This window comes from Oncorhynchus masou, chromosome 19, assembly GCF_036934945.1.
Source record: "Oncorhynchus masou masou isolate Uvic2021 chromosome 19, UVic_Omas_1.1, whole genome shotgun sequence".
NCBI classification, from domain to species: Eukaryota; Metazoa; Chordata; class Actinopteri; order Salmoniformes; family Salmonidae; genus Oncorhynchus; species Oncorhynchus masou.
Window position 1 is genome coordinate 27,907,792 of NC_088230.1, and position 21,486 is coordinate 27,929,277.

The 21,486-nt window shown below is 43.9% G+C and overlaps 1 protein-coding gene across 3 annotated transcripts in view; it reads right to left on the minus strand.

Annotated features, from left to right (window-relative positions):
- Positions 1–21,486, minus strand: part of LOC135506099 (serine/threonine-protein kinase D3-like) — a 60,849-nt gene that overhangs the window by 4,733 nt on the left and 34,630 nt on the right. For 2 of the 3 annotated variants that reach the window (XM_064925524.1, XM_064925527.1), the window contains 13 exons: positions 16,804–16,935; positions 16,170–16,327; positions 13,978–14,170; positions 11,923–12,000; positions 10,620–10,800; positions 9,738–9,861; positions 9,531–9,608; positions 8,150–8,426; positions 6,990–7,042; positions 5,483–5,555; positions 4,922–5,028; positions 1,097–1,258; positions 157–255 (listed from right to left, as the gene is read on the minus strand). In XM_064925524.1, coding sequence (XP_064781596.1) covers positions 157–255; positions 1,097–1,258; positions 4,922–5,028; positions 5,483–5,555; positions 6,990–7,042; positions 8,150–8,426; positions 9,531–9,608; positions 9,738–9,861; positions 10,620–10,800; positions 11,923–12,000; positions 13,978–14,170; positions 16,170–16,327; positions 16,804–16,935 — 1,715 coding nt within the window. The remainder of the gene's footprint in view (positions 1–156; positions 256–1,096; positions 1,259–4,921; positions 5,029–5,482; positions 5,556–6,989; positions 7,043–8,149; positions 8,427–9,530; positions 9,609–9,737; positions 9,862–10,619; positions 10,801–11,922; positions 12,001–13,977; positions 14,171–16,169; positions 16,328–16,803; positions 16,936–21,486) is intronic. The other variant, XM_064925525.1, reaches the window with a different exon arrangement.

Sequence of the window (21,486 nt, forward strand, 5' to 3'; positions counted from 1 at the left end):
CCTAGGCCGTCATTGAAAATATGAATTTGTTCTTAACTGACTTGCCTAGTAAAATAAAGGTAAAAAACAACAACAACAAAAAACAAAACAATAGAACATAGTAACATAATCAGTATTGCATGGCATCATGTTGTGGTGGACAGCTCATGCACTCACCTGAGGGAAGGGCTCCGCAGAGGCCAGCAGCACATTCTCAGGCTTCAGGTCACAGTGGACGATGTTCTTAAAATGGAGATGCCTCAGAGCCACTAGGATCTGCGGGTCAGGAAGCACATGGGGTGACTCACTTCTGGCTGAGCTATGGTACTTATCATTACATTGGCTGTCCACTGGCTGGACTGTATTGTGTAATTACCTCTAAAAGTCACCAGGCCTAGGGCAGTGGTTCCACCAACTGAATTTTGCTCTGCCTAGAGTAACCCTGAAGTACCCCCTCATATACATTTTAACAGTAGGTCTATGGTCTCTATGGTCTCATGAGTCTTCTCAAGTACCCCCTGTTGATTGGCCAAGTACCCCCAGGCGTCCTAGTACCCCTGGTTGAGAACCACTGGCCTAGGGTAAGGTTTTGGGTAACTGTTATAGGTACAGTGTAATAATGATTAATTACAATAGTTATTACATTGTACTGACAGGAACAATTATAAAGTAATAAAAACACTGTATGCAAAGTGTTACCGTGTTGGTCATTATGAGGTAGATTTTATTTTGTTACATTTTTTTTCACCTTTATTTAACCAGGTAGGCTAGTTGAGAACAAGTTCTCATTTACAACTGCGACCTGGCCAAGATAAAGCATAGCAGTGTGAACAGACAACACAGAGTCACACATTGAGTAAACAATAAACAAGTCAATAACACAGTAGAAAAAAAGGGTCTATGTACATTGTGTGCAAAAGGCATGGGGAGGTAGGCGAATAATTACAATTTAGCAGATTAACACTGGAGTGATAAATGATCAGATGGTCATGTACAGGTAGAGATACTGGTGTGCAAAAGAGCAGAAAAGTAAATAAATATAAACAGTATGGGGATGAGGTAGGTAAATTGGGTGGGCTATTTAGATCACATATATTACTGAGTACTGAGTAGTGACCTGTGTGACCAGGAACTTGGTGAGACGCTCAGGGAGCTTGCTCTTCTCACTGGATAGGATCATCTCCAGCATGTCTCCATGGAGCTTCTCCATGACAACAAAGACCCTCTCGGGGGTCTCGAACATGCACTCCAGGTTGACGATGCCAGGATGGTGAAGGTTCTGACAGGCAGGGAGACAGGGATTCAATTCAATTTGTTCATTTATCCCTGATGTGCAATTAGAGGGAGAAGACCTTAGAGACAAATACACTATGGGCTGGGTGACAGATGACCTCAACTATGATGATATATATATACACACACACACACACACACACACACACACACACACACACACACACACACACACACACACACACACACACACACACACTGAGTGTAGAAAACATTAGGAACACCTGCTCTTTCCATGACATAGACTGACCAAGTGAGTCCAGGTGAGAACTATGATCCCTTATTGATGTCACCACTTCAATCAGTGTAGATGAAGGGGACAGCATGGACCAGCATCCCTGTGGAACTCTTTCGACACTGTGTACAATCTAATCTCCGACAAATTGAGGCTGTTCTGAGGGCAAAAAGGGGAGTGCAACTCAATATTAAGGTGTCCTTAATTTTGATAGAGCTCTAGGGTTCCTCTGTGGAGATGAGAGAAGCTTCCAGAAGGACAACCATCTCTGCAGCACTCCACCAATCAGGCCTTAATGGTAGAGTGGCCAGACGGAAACCACTCCTCAGTAAAAGGCACATGACAGCCCGCTTGGAGTTTGCCAAAAGGCACCTATAGACTCTCAGACCACGAGAAACAAGATTCTCTGGTCTGATGAAACCCAGATTGAACTCTTTGGCCTGAATGCCAAGCGTCACGTCTGGAGGAAACCTGGCACCATCCCTACGGTGAAGCACGGTGGTGGCAGCATCATGCTGTGGGGATGGGAGACTAGGGTTAGGGTTAGGGTTACGCCAGTCTCAACATCAACAGTGAAGAGGCGACTACGGGATGCTGGCCTTCTAGGCAGAGTTGCAAAGAAAAAGCCATATCTCAAACTGGCCAATAAAAATATAAGATTAATTTGGGCAAAAGAACACAGATGCTGGACAGAGGAACTCTGATAAGAAGGCCAGAATCCCGGAGTCGCCTCTTCACTGTTGAAGTTGAGACTGGTGTTTTGTGGGTACTATTTAATGAAGCTTCCAGTTGAGGACTTGTGAGGCGTCTGTTTCTCAAACTAGACACTCTAATGTACTTGTCCTCTTGCTCAGTTGTGCACCGGGGCCTCACACTCTTTTTATTCTGGTTAGAGCCAGTTTGCGCTGTGCTGTAAAGGGAGTAGTACACAGCGCTGTATGCAATCTTTAGTTTCTTGGCAATTTCTTGCTTGGAATTGCCTTCATTTCTCAGAACAAGAATAGTCTAACGAGTTTCAGAAGAAAGGTCTTTGTTTCTTTGTTTTTGAGCCTGGAATCGAACCCACAAATGCTGATGCTCCAGATACTCAACTAGTCTAAAGAAGAACAGTTTTCTTGCTTCTTCAATCAGAACAACAGTTTTCAGCTGTGCTAACATAATTGCAAAAGGGTTTTCTAATGATCAATTAGCCTTTTAAAATGATAAAATTGGATTAGCTAGCACAACATGCCATTGGAACACAGGAGTGATGGTTGCTGATAATGGGCCTCTGTACGCCTATGTAGATATTCCATATGGAATCAGTTTCCAGCTACAATAGTCATTCACAACATTAACAATGTCTACACTGTATTTCTGATCAATTTGATGTTATTTTAATGGAAAAAATAGCTTTTCTTTAAAAAACAAGGACATTTCTAAGTGACCCCAAACTTTTGAACGGTAGTGTATATATACAGTGGGGCAAAAAAGTATTTAGTCAGCCACCAATTGTGCAAGTTCTCCCACTTAAAAAGATGAGAGAGGCCTGTAATTTTCATCATAGGTACACTTCAACTATGACAGACAAAAGGAGAAAAGAAATCCAGAAAATCACATAGTAGGATTTTTAATGAATTTATTTGCAAATTATGGTGGAAAATAAGTATTTGGTCACCTACAAACAAGCAAGATTTCTGGCTCTCACAGACCTGTAACTTCTTCTTTAAGAGGCTCCTCTGTCCTCCACTCGTTATCAGTATAAAAGACACCTGTCCACAACCTCAAACAGTCACACTACAAACTCCACTATGGCCAAGACCAAAGAGCTGTCAAAGGACACCATAAACAGAATTGTAGACCTGCATCAGTCTGGGAAGACTGAATCTGCAATAGGTAAGCAGCTTGGTTTGAAGAAATCAACTGTGGGAGGAATTATTAGGAAATGGAAGACATACAAGACCACTGATAATCTCCCTCGATCTGGGGCCCCACGCAAGATCTCACCCCGTGGGGTCAAAATGATCACAAGAACGGTGAGCAAAAATCCCAGAACCACACGAGGGGACCTAGTGAATGACCTGCAGAGAGCTGGGACCAAAGTAACAAAGCCTATCATCAGTAACACACTACGCCGCCAGGGACTCAAATCCTGCAGTGCCAGACGTGTCCCCCTGCTTAAGCCAGTACATGTCCAGGCCCGTCTGAAGTTTGCTAGAGAGCATTTGGATGATCCAGAAGAAGATTGGGAGAATGTCATATGGTCAGATGAAACCAAAATATAACTTTTTGGTAAAAACTCAACTCGATGTGTTTGGAGGACAAAGAATGCTGAGTTGCATCCAAAGAACACCATACCTACTGTGAAGCATGGGGTGGAAACATCATGCTTTGGGGCTGTTTTTCTGCAAAGGGACCAGGACAACTGATCCGTGTAAAGGAAAGAATGAATGGGGACATGTATTGTGAGATTTTGAGTGAAAACCTCCTTCCATCAGCAAGGGCATTTTAATTTTTAATTTACCTTTATTTAACCAGGCATTGAAGATGAAACATGGCTGGGTCTTTCAGCATGACAATGATCCCAAACACACTGCCCGGGCAACGAAGGAGTGGCTTCGTAAAAAGCATTTCAAGGTCCTGGAGTGGCCTAGCCAGTCTCCAGATCTCAACCCCATAGAAAATCTTTGGAGGGAGTTGAAAGTCCATGTTGCCCAGCAACAGCCCCAAAACCTCACTGCTCTAGAAGAGATCTGCATGGAGGAATGGGCCAAAATACCAGCAACAATGTGTGAAAACCTTGTGAAGACTTACAGAAAGCGTTTGACCTCTGTCATTGCCAACAAAGGGTATATAACAGTATTGTTAAGTATTGAGATAAACTTTTGTTATTGACCAAATACTTATTTTCCACCATAATTTGCAAATAAATTCATAAAAAATCCTACATTGTGATTTTCTGGATTTTTTTTCTCATTTTGTCTGTCATAGTTGAAGTGTACATATGATGAAAATTCCAGTCTTCTCTCATCTTTTTAAGTGGGAGAACTTGCACAATTGGTGGCTGACTAAATACTTTTTTTGCCCCACTGTGTGTGTGTGTGTGTGTGTGTGTGTGTGTGTGTGTGTGTGTGTGTGTGTGTGTGTGTGTGTGTGTGTGTGTGTGTGTGTGTGTGTGTGTGTGTGTGTGTGTGTGTGTGTGTGTGTGTGTGTGTATATGTGTATGTACCAGGGTCCACAGGTGTACTCTAAAATCGGAAAAAAAAGTCTAACATTTCTTCACAACAGTCTTTCACAAATCTAGCATGAACCAAACCTTTATGTTTACTACTGTTGTGAAGTGAAACAATAGTGAAACGTAGCTACTTTAGATTCCCAGGCTATCAGGGTCGAGATTGGCTGTAAAAGAGCCAGGCTTCTCTGTCTTTTATCTACCTGGAGAATGGCCACCTCGTTCCTCAGCTGGCTCTCCTGCTTGGTAGGGAACCTCATCTTGTCAATGATTTTGATGGCCACGTCTCTCCCAGTCTTTCTGTGTTTACCTACACATGAGAATGAACCAGATAAATCACAGACTACTCGCTGCAGACTGGAGCAAATTAACTGTCTGTATTTCTTCCTCTGTCTCAAACTATAGAACAGACAGAGAAAGGAATTCTACTAATAAAAGTTGATTTGCATAACATAGAAAGAAAAATAAGTAGTCTTCCCCTCCCAGTGAATGAAACTTTAAAGAGAGGAAACATGGATGGATGGATGTACATGAAGCCAAACTGAAGGGAACACTTCCTCTACCTCACTCTCCAACTAAGGTGCATGAATTGAGGAGCAAACTGAACTCTTGGAGGACAGTGGAAGGTGATAAAAGTGCTTTGTTATTGGTAAAAGTCAAACCAAATCATTTCGGACCTTTGGCCTTCATCAGGGCTGAATTTCATCTCCACTTCACCATGTACTTGAAGCCAACAGAAATATTGTGGAGTCAGTCTGACTTACCTCCATACACAATCCCAAACTGGCCTGACCCAAGGACCTCATCAGCAAAGATCTGGTAGACTGAACTGATATCCTGAAGAAGAGAAGACATACAGTGTCCTCGGGAAGTATTCAGACCCCTTGACTTTTTACACATTTAGTTAGTCTTATTCTAAAATCGATTAAATTTCCCCCCCCTCCTCAATCTGCACACAATACCCCATAATGACAAATAAAAACAAGTTTTTAGAAATGTTTGACAATTTATAAAAAAAAAAATAATAATCACATTTACATGAGTATTCAGACCCTTTACTCGTTACTTTGCGGAAGCACCTTTGTCAGAGATTAGAGCCTCGAGTCTTCTTCGGTATGGTGCTACAAGCTTGGCACACATGTATTTGGGGAGTTTCTCCCTTTCTTCTTTGCAGATCCTCTCAAGCTCTGTCAGGTTGGAAGAGGAGCATCACTGCATAGCTATTTTCAGGTCTCTCCAGAGATGTTCGATCAGGTTCAAGTCTGGGCTCTGGCTGGACCACTCAAGGACATTCAGAGACTTGTCCCGAAGCCACTCCTGTGTTGTCCTGGCTATGTGCTTAGGGTAGTTGTCCTGTTGGAAGGTGAACCTTCGCCCCAGTCTGAGGTCCTGAGCGCTCTGGAGCAGGTTTTCATCAAGGATCTCTCTGTACTTTGCTCTGTTCATGTTTCCCTCAATCCTGACTAGTATCCCAGTACCTGCTGTGGAAAAACCTCCCCACAGCATGATGCCTCCACCGCCATGCTTCACCGTAGGGATGATGCCAGGTTTCCTCCTGACGTGACACTTGGCATTCAGGCCAAAGAGTTCAATCTTGGTTTCATCAGACTAGAGAATCTTGTTTCTCATGGTCTGAGAATCTTTTAGGTGTCCTTGGTCACCTCCCTGATCACGGCCCTTCTCCCCCGATTGCTCAGTTTGGCCTTGCGGCCAGCTCTAGCAAGAGTCTTGGTGGTTCCAAACTTCTTCCATTTAAGAATGATGGAGGCCACTGTGTTCTTGAGGACCTTCAATGCTGCAGACATTTTTTGATACCCTTCCCCAGATCTGTGCCTCGACACAATCCTGTCTCGGAGCTTTACGGACAATACCTTACAGGCTTGGTTTTTGCTCTGACATGCACTGTCAGCTGTAGGACCTTATTTTGACGGGTGTGTGCCTTTCCAAATCATATCCAATCAATTGAATTTACCACAGGTGGACGCCAATCAAGTTGTAGAAACATCTCAAGGATGAATAATGGAAACAGGATGCACCTGGGCTCAATTTCAAGTCTCATAGCAAAGGGTCTGAATACTTATGTAAATAAGTTATTTCTGTTTTTAAGTTTTTATAAAATTGCTAATATTTCTAAAAACCTGTTTTCACTTTGTCATTATGTAGATTGATGAGGAGATATATTTTTTATATTCCTAAATTCCTTAGTTATCAGGAATGCTTGTGGAGCTGTAGCTATACACAGCTAATATGCTGTATTGGATAGACACTTACCACATTCTCTGTGATCTGTGAGTTAGACACTGATATGCTGATAGAAATGTCCTCTGAAGAGACAAGAAAGAGATTATGTGGGGCTTCAAAAATAGTAAATGATCAAGCATTATTTGAAGCAGGACACACCAAGGACACATGGTAATTTTCTTAGTTAAGTATATTTTGATATATATTTTAATAACAACTACATCCTAACTGGCATGAGTGGCAGTCTGTTTGTGCTTTAATGCCAACTCGTTTTCATGCTATGGCTTGACAGCAATGTAGTTGGCAAGAGAACACGGATCTGGGACCAGGCTAGAGCCACTATTCAGTAGTAGAAACCCGCAAGGCGAAAGCCCAGCCTGTGCGTTCAGTACGTTTCCATTGGGGTTTCCATTGATTCTGAACCCAGGCCCAGCCATGGTGGTTAAGGTCGTATCCAGTGTTCTATACCAGCACTCTGTCCCAGTAGTGGGCCACCAAATACCAATCAGCTGGGTCAACCAAAGGCTGGGTTTATGTAACACAATCCATAGAGAAATATATAATACTGTCTGTATTGTATGCACAGGCCAGTGGAACAAAGTCTGTATCCCAAATGGCACCCTATGTAGTTCATTACTTTTGACAAGAATCATTGCATAAGGAATAAGTGCCATTTGGGATGCAGATAATCTCGATGCAAAATTGAACCCAAAGACCTCGACCAATACGGCCTTCTTTATAATTGGTCTTGCAGTAAATAGGCCACTAGTTTGAGCATGTGAGACGCGTTCTTTGTGTGACAGTAGTTAACCATCAAATGACCAAACATTGCTTATACTCCTTTGTGTGACTACAGATTGTTTGAGTTGAATGATGTTATATCACTCTCCATTAATTGAATGATGGGAGGAATTTTCCTATCACTAATCACAGCCAGAGAGAAATCAAAAAGAGCTTGAAAATCCCCTAAAATCTCTTAAATCGTCTTAAAATGTCACCATTTAATTTTCCAGTAATACACTTTGAGCAGGCAGTGGGGGGTCACAGCTGCGCGCACACACACACACACACACACACACACACACACACACGCTCATAAAAGCATACAAATTGCATGACATTACATTTGCCTGATCTCCTCAGCAGATCTCAATCACATTAGCAGCAGGCCAGGTTACTATTCTACTCACTGTGATCCTTGCCCTGTCCGGGGCCAGTGCCGACACTGGGTTGCGGAGTGACGGGCATCAGGGCCTGCCGGATGGCCTTCTCCCAGCCCTGAGCCACCTCCAGCCCCACACCCGTGGCAGCCAGGGAAGGGTTATGGAAGTGACCACTGTTATTCTCCCCCACATAGTAGACCATAGTGGCAGTGATGATCTCGAAGCAGTGGGGGTTGCTGCCCTGGGCCAGGCTGTGGAAGTCCTGAGCCTGCTCCACCTGCAGGATCTCTGACAGGGGGATCTCCTGAGGACGGAGTCAGAGGAGCAGGGTCAAAGGTCACCAAAGGTCACAATGGATTGTCAGCCAATCAAACGATCCGTGAGGTTGAGGTACTCCAATCAGCTGCTAAAAAGTACACCTATTGTGTCCTAACGTCTAACTGTCCCAGGAATAACTACACTCTCAGCTCTACCAGGTCCCCTCTCTCCTCTTCTAAGCTATGGTCTCTACTCTCTTCTCCTCACTCTCTGACAGCCTTTGAGGAATGAAGTGTGTGGGGCTTTTCAAGTCCATTTTAACATTCCGCTGCTGTAGCCGAGCGAACCAACACACCCACAAGGAGAAGAGAGAGAGAGAGAGAGAGAGAGAGAGAATTGCTGGCCAGCCAATCGTCTCTCAGTCAGCCCAGTCTGCTGCGCCCATCCGGGCCTCTGTCGCCAGTATAAGATTAACTGCTTGTGGTTTGCCGAGCGTGCCACATGACAGGGTGCTCCGCCGGGTCAGGGGGGAAGCAAAGCGCTCCCCTGATTAAAAGGCAGGACGTGCCTCCCCGTTCTGGGCACGAGGCATGCTGGCAGCTTGCCAGAAAGGCAGGGAGGGAGGAATGGCCAGAGACACCACAGGGAAGCCCCCCAGGCCAGTCCTGGCCCTGACGGTCGGTCTGCCACAGGAGGAGCACGCTCAGAGATTCAGCCACAGGGCTCTCTCTCTCTCTGTGTCTCTTTCTCTCTCTCTCTCTCTCTCTTTCTCTCTCTCTTTCTCTCTCTCCCTCTCTCTCTCTCGCTCTCTCTCTCTCTCTCTCTCTCTCTCTCTCTCTCTCTCTCTCTGATGCAAAAAGAACATGAAAGGAGGAGAGAATAGAGAGGGAAAAGACAGCCTTGCCTGTCTGTGGTAGGATGAGGGCAACACCTTACTTTCTTCAAATAACACCACAAGCGTTACTAAAATGTTCACTACATAAATAGAAAGCAATAACTGGAATGACAGGACCTTTTCTAGCTTGTCTCCAAGCTTCACACTACACTTTAGACCTGTCACTTTTGACCTGTCAGTGTCTTTTTGTTGTCTGTGTAACTTCTATAATTGGACAGAGACGTCTAATAAGAGATGTGATGACCGGTCTTGTACCTTGTAATACTTGGTTCCCGTTTCGTTCTGCAGCAGGGTCAGACACTTGCTGTCCAGCCTCCAGTAATGCCTCTTCCTCTGGAAACAAAAAACGATCAAAGCAGTGAGTTATAATCAAAACCTCAAATAGCATCTCTGAAAAATACTATTGAATCGCAATCTCTCTCTCTCTCTCTTTTTTTTTAGGTGATCCAAGAGGTTTCTTACCAGGTTGTCACGGCTGGTGTAGTGGACCATCCATCCCTCCCGAACCATGGTTGAGCTCTTCCGCTTGGTTTGTTTTATGGACTGAACCACCCGCATTAGGGGGATGAAACTGCTTGTCATGGGGCTACACAAAATGACAAGAGCACGTATGAACAAATGTATGCCTACCCACTGGGCACAGACATCAGTTTAACGACAAGTTTTGATTTACATTTGTTTGAGACATGTCACCATGTCATTGGATTTAGGTTAAAAGTTGGGTGAAAAACATTGGAAATGCCCTTCAGTTGATGACTTTTTGCAACTCCAGTGAGTTTGTCCACATTGATTCACTTTCTTTAGGGTGGTTGAAATGACGTGGAAGCAAACGTTGGTTCAGCCCATTTTTGGGTAATGTCAATTGCCAAATCATTGACATACATTCATAAAGCTTATGTGATGTAACAACAAACTCACAACTATTTTCATATACGAAATGAGACAGAACACAAGGAACTCCACAATTGAACGCATCTGCACACATTATACGTATTCATTTAATTAAACATCATATTCCTTCCAGTCCAGTGCTAGCCTGTGGTGGCTGAGTTGGGAGACATGAGACTCTCACGGGACATGACACAAATGTAGCCAAAGACCAACTCTAGTGCCAGAAGAATGTTACAGCCTTATGTCCCACCCGGGGAGAAGAGGACTAAGGGCTCTATTCAATCTGTATCGCAGAAGTTCAGCTCATTTAAAGGCAATGTTCCTGTGTTAGCACAGAATGCATTCACGGTAAATGCTGCATATGTCGGCTCAATCGGAAATTACCTTTAAGTTTCTATTGCCCAATCTGTAACACTTCGGTGATACAGATTGAATATGGCCCTAAGTAAGTACCTGATAGCCTTCACTGTGTCCTCGTCCTTGTCCCCATCCAGACAGGGCCCTTCAATGTAGAACTTGTCGTCTGGGGTGGAGGGCTCCTCTGGGTCTTCCATGCTCTGGCTGCCCTCACTGTTCACATCACTGTTGTCCACCTCCATGGTAGTCTCAGAGTCGGGACCAGGACTGGCTGGTTCTGGGGCAGGAGACACAGTAGGAGGGGCATGATATTGATTCATGAATGGATTGATTGATTTGAAACAATTAAGTACAACAAATCCCAGAGGATGACACATTAAATACACTTATTTCCACTGTGGTCCTCATGTGGTAAAGGTATGTACTGCTTACTAGCCTGGTATCCTACTGTATGAACTGTACATGTGGTAAAGGTATGTACTGCTTACTAGCCTGGTATCCTACTGTATGAACTATACATTGTCAGGATTTGGCCAGGGTTGTTCCGGGTTTTGGTCACTAGATGCCCCCATTGTGCTTTTTGACCTTATGTTTTTTCCCTTGTTCCCCATTATTATTTGCACCTGTGCCTCGTTTTTCCCCTGATTGTATTTAAACCCTTAGTTTCCCTCAGTTCTGTGCTCTGTGTTTGTATGTTAGCACCCAGCCCTAGTGTTCTGTGTATTCTTGGCGATTCCGGTGGATGCTCTTGTGGAATTCTGTTTTTGTTTTTGAGTATCTCTTGAGGCTTTTTTGTGCTATTCCTACCACCTTTTGGATTTGCCAATTTTGTATTGAAGGACTTCTCCTTTTTACTTTATTAAATACACCGTCTTAAGTACTGCTGTGTCTGCCTCATCTTCTGGGTTCTGCTGACTATTCGTGGCTCAGTTGGTTAAGTGACTGTTTCTCACTCCGGAGACCCAGGTTTGTAACCGGGTCCTGACATACATGTGGTAAAGGTATGTACTGCTTACTAGCCTGGTATCCTACTGTATGAACTGTACATGTGGTAAAGGTATGTGCTGCTTACTAGCCTGGTATCCTACTGTATGAACTGTACATGTGGTAAAGGTATGTACTGCTTACTAGCCTGGTATCCTACTGTATGAACTGTACATGTGGTAAAGGTATGTACTGCTTACTAGCCTGGGTCCCTACCGTATGAACAGTACATGTGAAGAGTTGGCTACAGTACATAGAGTATGGGACCTGGCTAACTACTTACTACATGGGGGAGGCATTCTTCCACATATTCATCAATACATCCAGTACACTGGGGCAGAAATGCTTTTGACTAAATAGTGGGGACAAGTTATGGAGGCAATTTAAGTTAGCTATACACTTGAGACAAACTTACCTCCATTAAAGGAAACCTCACCAAGGCAGTCTCTTGGTATCTTGGCTGCACATCTCTTATGGCAGTTAAATTTACAATCTGAAAACACGAAGATTCAACATCACGTTCACTCAACCGACTGTACGAAGATGTCATATGGACATACAGTGGGGCAAAAAAGTATTTAGTCAGCCACCAATTGTGCAAGTTCTCCCACTTAAAAAGATGAGAGAGGCCTGTAATTTTCATCATAGGTACACTTCAACTATGACAGACAAAATGAGAAAAAAAATCCAGAAAATCACATTGTAGGATTTGTAATGAATTTATTTGCAAATTATGGTGGAAAATAAGTATTTGGTCACCTACAAACAAGCAAGATTTCTGGCTCTCACAGACCTGTAACTTCTTCTTTAAGAGGCTCCTCTGTCCTCCACTCGTTATCAGTATAAAAGACACCTGTCCACAACCTCAAACAGTCACACTACAAACTCCACTATGGCCAAGACCAAAGAGCTGTCAAAGGACACCATAAACAAAATTGTAGACCTGCACCAGGCTGGGAAGACTGAATCTGCAATAGGTAAGCAGCTTGGTTTGAAGAAATCAACTGTGGGAGCAATTATTAGGAAATGGAAGACAAACAAGACCACTGATAATCCCCCTCGATCTGAGGCTCCACGCAATATCTCACCCCGTGGGGTCAAAATGAACACAAGAACGGTGAGCAAAAATCCCAGAACCACATGGGGGGACCTAGTGAATGACCTGCAGAGAGCTGGGACCAAAGTTACAAAGCATACCATCAGTAACACACTACGCCGCCAGGGACTCAAATCCTGCAGTGCCAAACGTGTCCCCCTGCTTAAGCCAGTACATGTCCAGGCCCGTCTGAAGTTTGCTAGAGAGCATTTGGATGACCCAGAAGAAGATTGGGAGAATGTCATATGATCAGATGAAACCAAAATATAACTTTTTGGTAAAAACTCAACTCGTCGTGTTTGGAGGACAAAGAATGCTGAGTTGCATCCAAAGAACACCATACCTACTGTGAAGCATGGGGGTGGAAACATCATGCTTTGGGGCTGTTTTTCTGCAAAGGGACCAGGATGACTAATCCGTGGAAAGGAACGAATGAATGGGGCCATGTATCGTGAGATTTTGAGTGAAAACCTCCTTCCATCAGCAAGGGCATTGAAGATGAAACGTGGCTGGGTCTTTCAGCATGACAATGATCCAAAACACACTGCCCGGGCAACGAAGGAGTGGCTTCATAAGAAGCATTTCAAGGTCCTGGAGTGGCCTAGCCAGTCTCCAGATCTCAACCCCATAGAAAATCTTTGGAGGGAGTTGAAAGTCCGTGTTGCCCAGCAACAGCCCCAAAACATCACTGCTCTAGAGGAGATCTGCATGGAGGAATGGGCCAAAATACCAGCAACAGTGTGTGAAAACCTTGTGAAGACTTACAGAAAACATTTGACCTCTGTCATTGCCAACAAAGGGTATATAACAAAGTATTGAGAAACTTTTGTTATTAACCAAATACTTATTTTCCACCATAATTTGCAAATAAATTCAGTACAAATCCTACAATGTGATTTTCTGGATTTTTTTTTCTCATTTTGTCTGTCATAGTTGAAGTGTACCTATGATGAAAATGACAGGCCTCTCTCATCTTTTTAAGTGGGAGAACTTGCACAATTGGTGGCTGACTAAATACTTTTATTGCCCCACTGTATCTATGCACATCATAGTCACATTAAGATCTTAGATCTTACATCTACTGTTCAATCATTTGAATTAGATTATATATTTTATTGAACCTTTATTTAACTGGGCAGTTAAGAGCAAATTATTATTTACAATGACGGCCTACCCCGGCCAAACCTTAACGGCGCTGGGCCAAATGTGCGCCGCCCTATGGGACTCCCAATCACGGCCGGTTGTGATACAGCCCGGGATCAAACCCGGGTCTGTAGTGACACCTCTAGGACTGCAATGCAGTGCCTTAGATCGCTGTGCCACTCAGGATCCCTCTATCTACACAACATAATTCCAGTGTTTGGAGTGCCTCACCTTTGCACTGCATGCCCTGGCGGAACAGGCCTTTCAGCAGGCGTTTACAGAACTGGCAGATGGTTGGTCTGGTGTAGGTGTGCACTGAGAAGGTGTGAGGCACCTTGACCCTTCCCAGCACCATCTTCTCCATCCAGATAGGCCTGCCGCTCAACAGGCTGTTACCCTTCCCTGCCCCCTGGAGAGTGCGCTGCTGAGGGGATAAGAGACAGATAGAGACAGAGGAAGAAGAGAAGAGAAGAGACCGAGAGAGGGTATGGGATAGGGGAAGGTCGCACAATGGGGAAAGGGAAGGAAAAGATAACAGATAGCACAAGAGAAAGAAAGAGTAAATTTGTTTAAAAAATAGGAAAACCATTCCAGACATTACCATACTGTGTATTTTATGTTGTATCATCTCTACAGACTGTAATGTTCTGAATAACATCTCACACAGATTTTATTGTACAGTATTTTCTGTCACCACTTCTTTAGAAAGGTACTGGACACACAGTCAGGAGAGAAGTAGCCGGTGTAAAACAAAAAAGAAGAGATTTCATTGGGTGACGATGAACAGAGCTTATGAAAAGGCTTTGTTTCATCTGTCTTGACTGGGAGGCAGCAGAGCAGAGTCAACCATGCTGCTGGTCTGCCTGGACTGGGAGGCAGCAGAGCAGAGTCAACCATGCTGCTGGTCTGCCTGGACTGGGAGGCAGCAGAGCAGAGTCAACCATGCTGCTGGTCTGCCTTGACTGGGAGGCAGCAGAGCAGAGTCAACCATGCTGCTGGTCTGCCTGGACTGGAAGGCAGCAGAGCAGAGTCAACCATGCTGCTGGTCTGCCTTGACTGGGAGGCAGCAGAGCAGAGTCAACCATGCTGCTGGTCTGTCTTGACTGGGTGGGCGCAGAGCAGAGTCAACCATGCTGCCGGTCTGTCTTGACTGGGAGGCAGCAGAGCAGAGTCAACCACGCTGCTGGTCTGTCTGGACGGGGAGGCAGCAGAGCAGAGTCAACCATGCTGCCGGTCTGCCTTGACTGGGAGGCAGCAGAGCAGAGTCAACCATGCTGTATCACCTTTACTGTATCTTATTTGTAATAATTGTCTAATCACAAGTTCATACGTAGCTAGGTACACAGTGTTGGAGTAGTGAACTAAATGTAATTTGACTAGAAATGTAATTAGATTGTGCAGTAGTTTGGTGGTAGTTGAACTAAATTCAAATCTTGGTAGTGTTTTCATAACTTCATTACTTTTTGACATGTGGTGGTGTAGCTAACTACTGGAACTACACACAACTTTGTTTTGCTAAAATAAAATATGGGTGAAGTAGGCAAGAATTTCCTTTCTTTTTCAGCATCAGACCTACATCTCACTGTGGTTCATAAGCTAAAGAACACTTCCTGTTAACACCTGACTCCAGAGAGATCTGTTCTTGCAATTTGTAGTCTATGACATTTTCGAATTAGATATGATAATTTTTCACAAAGTGGTTTGGGGTGTAATGAACTACTTTTTCATAGTAACTTTAGTGAAGTAAACTATATTTTTCTTAAGGGTAGCTTTGTGTAGCTTAACTTCTTCCAGTAATTGGTAGCTTGGTAAACTATATTTTCAGAGTAGCTTCCACAACACTGTAGGCACATTTGTTAAAAAGCTATTTCACATCTTGGTGGTCATTTTAAACATCACAACATCAACTTAACTGACCAGAAGAAAAGTGCACACTACATAAATATTTTGAGACACAAATTGCGTGGGAAGGAAAATAATCAAGAGTATTTGTTTTTAGCATTATGTTATTTAATATATAACGTTATATATTGAATGAGTGAGAAGTGGATTAAGTTAATAATATCACAAATAATCCTTTGTTTAGACGGTACAATACTGCATGAGGAGGGGCTGAAATGACTTTATGAAAGTTATTAACATGAAGAGCCTTGTTTCTTCAGTAAAATGGTCCCTGGGTTTTGGTATGTATACACAGCGTTTTGACATAAACACTCTCTTTAGGCTCCCAACCACTAATTGGCCAGCCTGACTGAGTGCCTGCCTGCATACGGAATGTATGTGTGCGTGTTTGCATGTGTGTATGTGTGTGTTCGTCCACGTGTGTACTCACTACATAGTGCACTGCTTTTGACCAGAGCCCTATGGGCACTAAATAGGGAACAGAGTCCTATTTGGGACAAGGACAGAGAGTGTCTCCCTACCTCTTCCTGGGAAACAGGGACATGTTCGATGGGGGCTGGGCGGGGGACGGACAGCACGGCTCCAGGCAGGGACACGTTGGACAGCCGTCTCTTTCTCACCCCGCTACAGTTGTTAGGGATCTTAAAGGCGCAGCGCTTGTGGTAGTTCAGCCCACACCCTATAGAGGAGGCACAGTACTTAGAAACCATACATGCATGTCTCTCTCTCTCTCTCTCTCTCTCTCTCTCTCTCTCTCTCTCTCAGACTTATAGTGTATAGTGTAGGTCATGTGAATGACCTGTATCCAGGTGAATGTTCAGTGCTGTTTTGCTCTTCTATCAGGTTACATATGATGAAAACTTCAACTGTCTCCTCTGACAATCATCCTGCTCCACAAAGCACTAAGCACTCCACAAAGCCCATCCACTGCTTGGCATCACTACAATGAGAAGCACTCAAAGGCTGTTCTGACCAGGACTTGAAAGCAGGGAGCTACAACGTCAATCAAGATATCCTTCTGTACAGTTCCCCAGGCTTTGATTCGGGCCTATGTGAGACAGGAGTTTGACTTGAGGTGAAACCTAGGTCAGGAGTGACGTGACTGGGATCAGTAGCTCTGGGCTCAGGGGGAACTGGGGCAGGGTCCAGACATACCTTCACATTTGAGGCCCTGTCGGACCAGGCCCCACAGCATCTCCCCACAGTCATCACAGAAGGCCGGCGCCTTGTAGGAGTGCACATACAAGGCATGGGGCCGGATCTGGAAGTCCTTGACAGTGGCTAGAGCTGAGACACAAACACACACTGGGTTAGTGTACTGCAAGAAAAACAACATTAACAAAGAGGCGAGACAAGCATGGACATGAATACCAGAGGAAATGGATTGTGATGAGTCATGATCAAACCATTAGAATGTTTGAAATGAAGTGGGCCAATCCTTTAGCAGAAAGCCAGTAGAAATCGCCCCAATCCTACAAGACTGTCATGATGTTATTATTTTTCAACTGTCATTCTGATTCAGTGTGTTGTTAATTCCTTTCAGATGCATGTCAAGTACAAAACAGACCCAGCTGATGAATGGGTGGCCGTCCTATCGCCTCTGATGACAAAACGTCTCCCCCGTCATTTTCTGTTACTTTTCTGACGGCTCTAGCTACATATTGAATCACCATTTATCGACATCCAGGATGTAACCTACAGCCTGACGGTCATTATGGTTGACTTGAACATTGTGCCTTTGTGGTTGTGTTACTATTCAGACATATGAGTGTGTCAAAAAGTTACTTACACTAAGATAACTGTGCCTTTAAACAGCTTGGAAAATTCCAGAAAATGATGTCACGGCTTTAGAAGCTTCAAATAGGCAAATTGACATCCTTTGAGTCAATTGGAGGTGTACCTGTGGGTGTATTTCAAGGCCTACCTTCAAACTCAGTGCCTCTTTGCTTGACATCATGGGAAAATCTAAAGAAATCAGCCAAGACCTCAGAAGAAAAATTGTAGACCTCCACAAGTCTGGGTCATCATTGGGAGCAATTTCCAAACGCCTGAAGGTACCACGTTCATCTGTACAAACAATAGTACGCAAGTATAAACACCATGGGACCACACAGCCGTCATACCGCTCAGGAAGGAGGCGAGTTCTGTCTCTTAGAGATGAACATACTTTGGTGCGAAAAGTGCAAATCAATCCCAGAACAACAGCAAATGACCTTGTGAAGATGCTGGAGGAAACAGGTACAAAATCATCTATATCCACAGTAAAACAAGTCCTATATCGACATAACCTGAAAGACCGTTCAGCAAGGAAGAAGCCACTGCTCCAAAACCGCCATAAAAAAGCCAGACTACGGTTTGCAACTGCATGTGGGGACAAAGATCGTACATTTTGGAGAAATGTCCTCTGGTCTGATGAAACAAAAATAGAACTGTTTGGCCATAATGGCCATCGTTATGTTTGGAGGAAAAAGGGGGAACACCATCCCAACCATGAAGCACAGGGGTGGCAGCATCATGTTGTGGGGGTGCTTGCTGCAGGAGGGACTGGTGCACTTCACAAAATAGATGGCATCATGAGGAGGAAAAGTATGTGGATATATTGAAGCAACATCTCAAGACATCAGTCAGGAAGTTAAAGCTTGGTCGCAAATGGGTCTTCCAAATGGACAATGACCCCAAGCATACTTCCAGAGTTGTGGCAAAACGGCTAAAGAACAACAAAGCCAAGATATTGGAGTGGCCACCACAAAGCCCTGACCTCAATCCTATAGAAATGTTATGGGCAGAACTGAAAAGGCGTGTGCAAGAAAGGAGGCCTACAAACCCGACTCAGTTTCACCAGGTCTGTCAGAAGGAATAGGCCAAAATTCACCCAACTTATTGTGGGAAGCTTGTGGAAGGCTACCTGAAACGCTTGACCCGAGTTAAACAATTTAAAGGCAATGCAACCAAATACTAATTGAGTGAATGTAAACTTCTGACCCACTGGGAATGTGATTAAATAAATAAAAGCTGAAATAAATCATTCTCTCCACTATTATTCTGACATTTCTTAAAATAAAGTGGTGATCCTAACTGACTTAAGACAGGGAATTTTACTAGGATTAAATGCCAGGAATTGTGAAAAACTGCCCGTAATTGGCTAAGGTGTATGTAAACTTCCGACTTTAACTGTAGTATGGGTCCTGATCAAAAGTAGTGCACTATATAGAGAATAGGGTGCCATTTGGGACATAGACATAGTTAATTGGGGTATTCATGAGTCACTTTAATGTAGTTACATTGAGAACTGTTGAGTGACATGCCTGTTCTCTCCCTGTTGGATATTTCTCTGAGGGCACAAATTGGCTTCTTTCTCTCTGAAGTCTCGCCACCTTTGCTCTTTGCTCAGTCCAACCCTTAATTTCATGTCCGTTTTCAAAGAAAATAGATTTACTGTTCATAAACCCCTCTCTGTCTTTTTATCAATAGGCGAACATGAAGGCCAAGTGGTTGAAATGAAATACAGCGCCATAGCAACCGCATTCTCAGTGAGTACACAACAAACCAGACAGCGTTCTGAAAGGGCAATTATTCACTTTAGAGGAGAGATGAGAGCATTCTGCACTCAGAAAAAAACACACTGCTCTGCTATTGGCTTTCTAAATGACACACAGGTTAGGTACCTAAAATGTATTCATAAGACTATACATGATAATAATAGTCTTATTTTTTCCTTAATCTAACAATTACTAGGTGGGGATAGTTGTGAAAGTGCATGAGCAACATTAATCAGGTCAGGATCAACGTCCTCATCAATCACAGAGAATCAGCAACTGCAGAAATATAAATTGCATGGCTTTGAAATTGGGAGTCAAGAGTAATCTGCCACGGTCTCTGAGAGACACCAGCTTAGACCTTGCAGAACAGAGCAGAACATAACAGGGAAAAACAAAGTAGAACACATTAGAACAGAGCAGAACAGGGCAGAACAGAGCAGAACACAACAGAGCAGAGCAGAGTAGAACAGAACACATTACAACAGAACAGAATAGAGTAGAACAGGGCAGAACAGGGCAGACCAGGGCAGACCAGAACAGAGCAGAGCAGAGTAGAACAGAGCAGAACAGGGCAGACCAGGGCAGACCAGCACAGAGGCTAACAGGGCAGAACAGAGCAGAACAGAGCAGGTCAGAACTGAACAGAGCAGAACAGGGCAGAACAGGGCAGACCAGGGCAGACCAGAACAGAGGCTAACAGGGCAGAACAGAGCAGAGCAGAGTAGAACAGAACAGAGCAGAGCAGGGCAGAACAGGTCAGAACTGAACAGAGCAGAACAGGGCAGAACAGATCAGAACTGAAGAGAGCGGAACAGGGCAGAACAGAGAAAAACAGGGCAGAATAAGGCAAAACAGAACAGGGCAGAATAGAGAAGATTAGAGCAGAACAAAGAAGGCGATAGGGATCTGAACCGAGCTGAACTCAGCAGCCCTGTCTGGGCAAAACCAGAGAGGGAAAAACACTACATTTTAGTATTTTATCCTGAGCACACAGAGTAGCAGGCGATGGAGAAACGTATAGAGTCAGACTAAAACTTAATCAACACTACATTTGCACTGACTGTGGGGCCGTGCTGCACCAAAAACAAGCAGAGAGGATCAGGAAGTGGTCTGGGGTTGAGTCTTGTGTGGTTGGGCTGTGAGTTCATACATTTCATCTTGTGTGTTGGAATTCTAAATTAATACTACTCTGGGGTGTGTAGCTGTTCAGGTGAGTTTCACACCTAGGATGATCAACAACAGACCACAAGGCACTGCCTTTGAAAGGGAATATGCCCACCGAAAATGTTGTGGGGTTATCATAGGTTGACATAGGGGATGAATACTGAAGGGGATACATAGACATGGGGGGTGGGCATATGGACAAAATAGTAGCTACACAGGAGAGATCTGGAGAGATCTGAAACACTGGGGTGTTACAGGGTCAACAAAGAGATACCTGTACCTATAATGTGGCACATCCTAAATGTGACGGTCTGGCTTGATTCACTCTTATGTAGCAACATTTTAAATAGTGTTTAAAAAAAAAAAGAGACTCAGAGCTAGAAAACTGTATATAATACACTACAGTTGAGGAACAATGGGAAAGTAAATATGCTTTGAAAGTTAAAAGACTTGTAACATCCCTTTTGAGAAAATGGCCCTTGAATGTTTTGGTACACCTACGGGAGAGCACTTCTTTGTCTAAACCCATACAGCATCATTCACACCCTCTTTATCCATAGCCCCACACATCTCTTTGAGGATTCACATGTGAGGCCATGTACTGAACAACCAAAAATGTCAAGACTAAAGGCTGGTTTATACTACGCTTGCGTTCATAAAATAAATCTGGAGTGCCAGAGTGTGCTCAGAGCGTTGTCAGATCGACCGGTTCGTAAATTCAGAGCGTTTCGCTCTCGGAACATTCAAAGTGCACACTGAACACTCTGGCCGAGGAGTATGGTTGATCCGAGCGTTCTGACCTAACCACAGCAATCAAGCACCCAAGCTAACTGGCTAACGTTAAGCTTGCTAGCTACTTCCAGACACAAATGAGAGAACTCTGACCATTTTACTCACCGTAGCAGAGCTGGTTAGGCTGTTTTCATGTTATCCAGAAAGTAAGTGACTGTAACTGTGTTGCTGGCAACAATTTAATTATGCTTTTTTTGCCAACGTTTACTGACACTGGCCATATTCAACGGGTGTTGAGCGTTCGTAAATTGATTCTGTTATTATGGCACAATCAGAAGAGAGTGCTCTGAAAGAGTAGATAGCCAGAATTTACCATCTTCGTCTATTGACAGTTGTCGCAGTG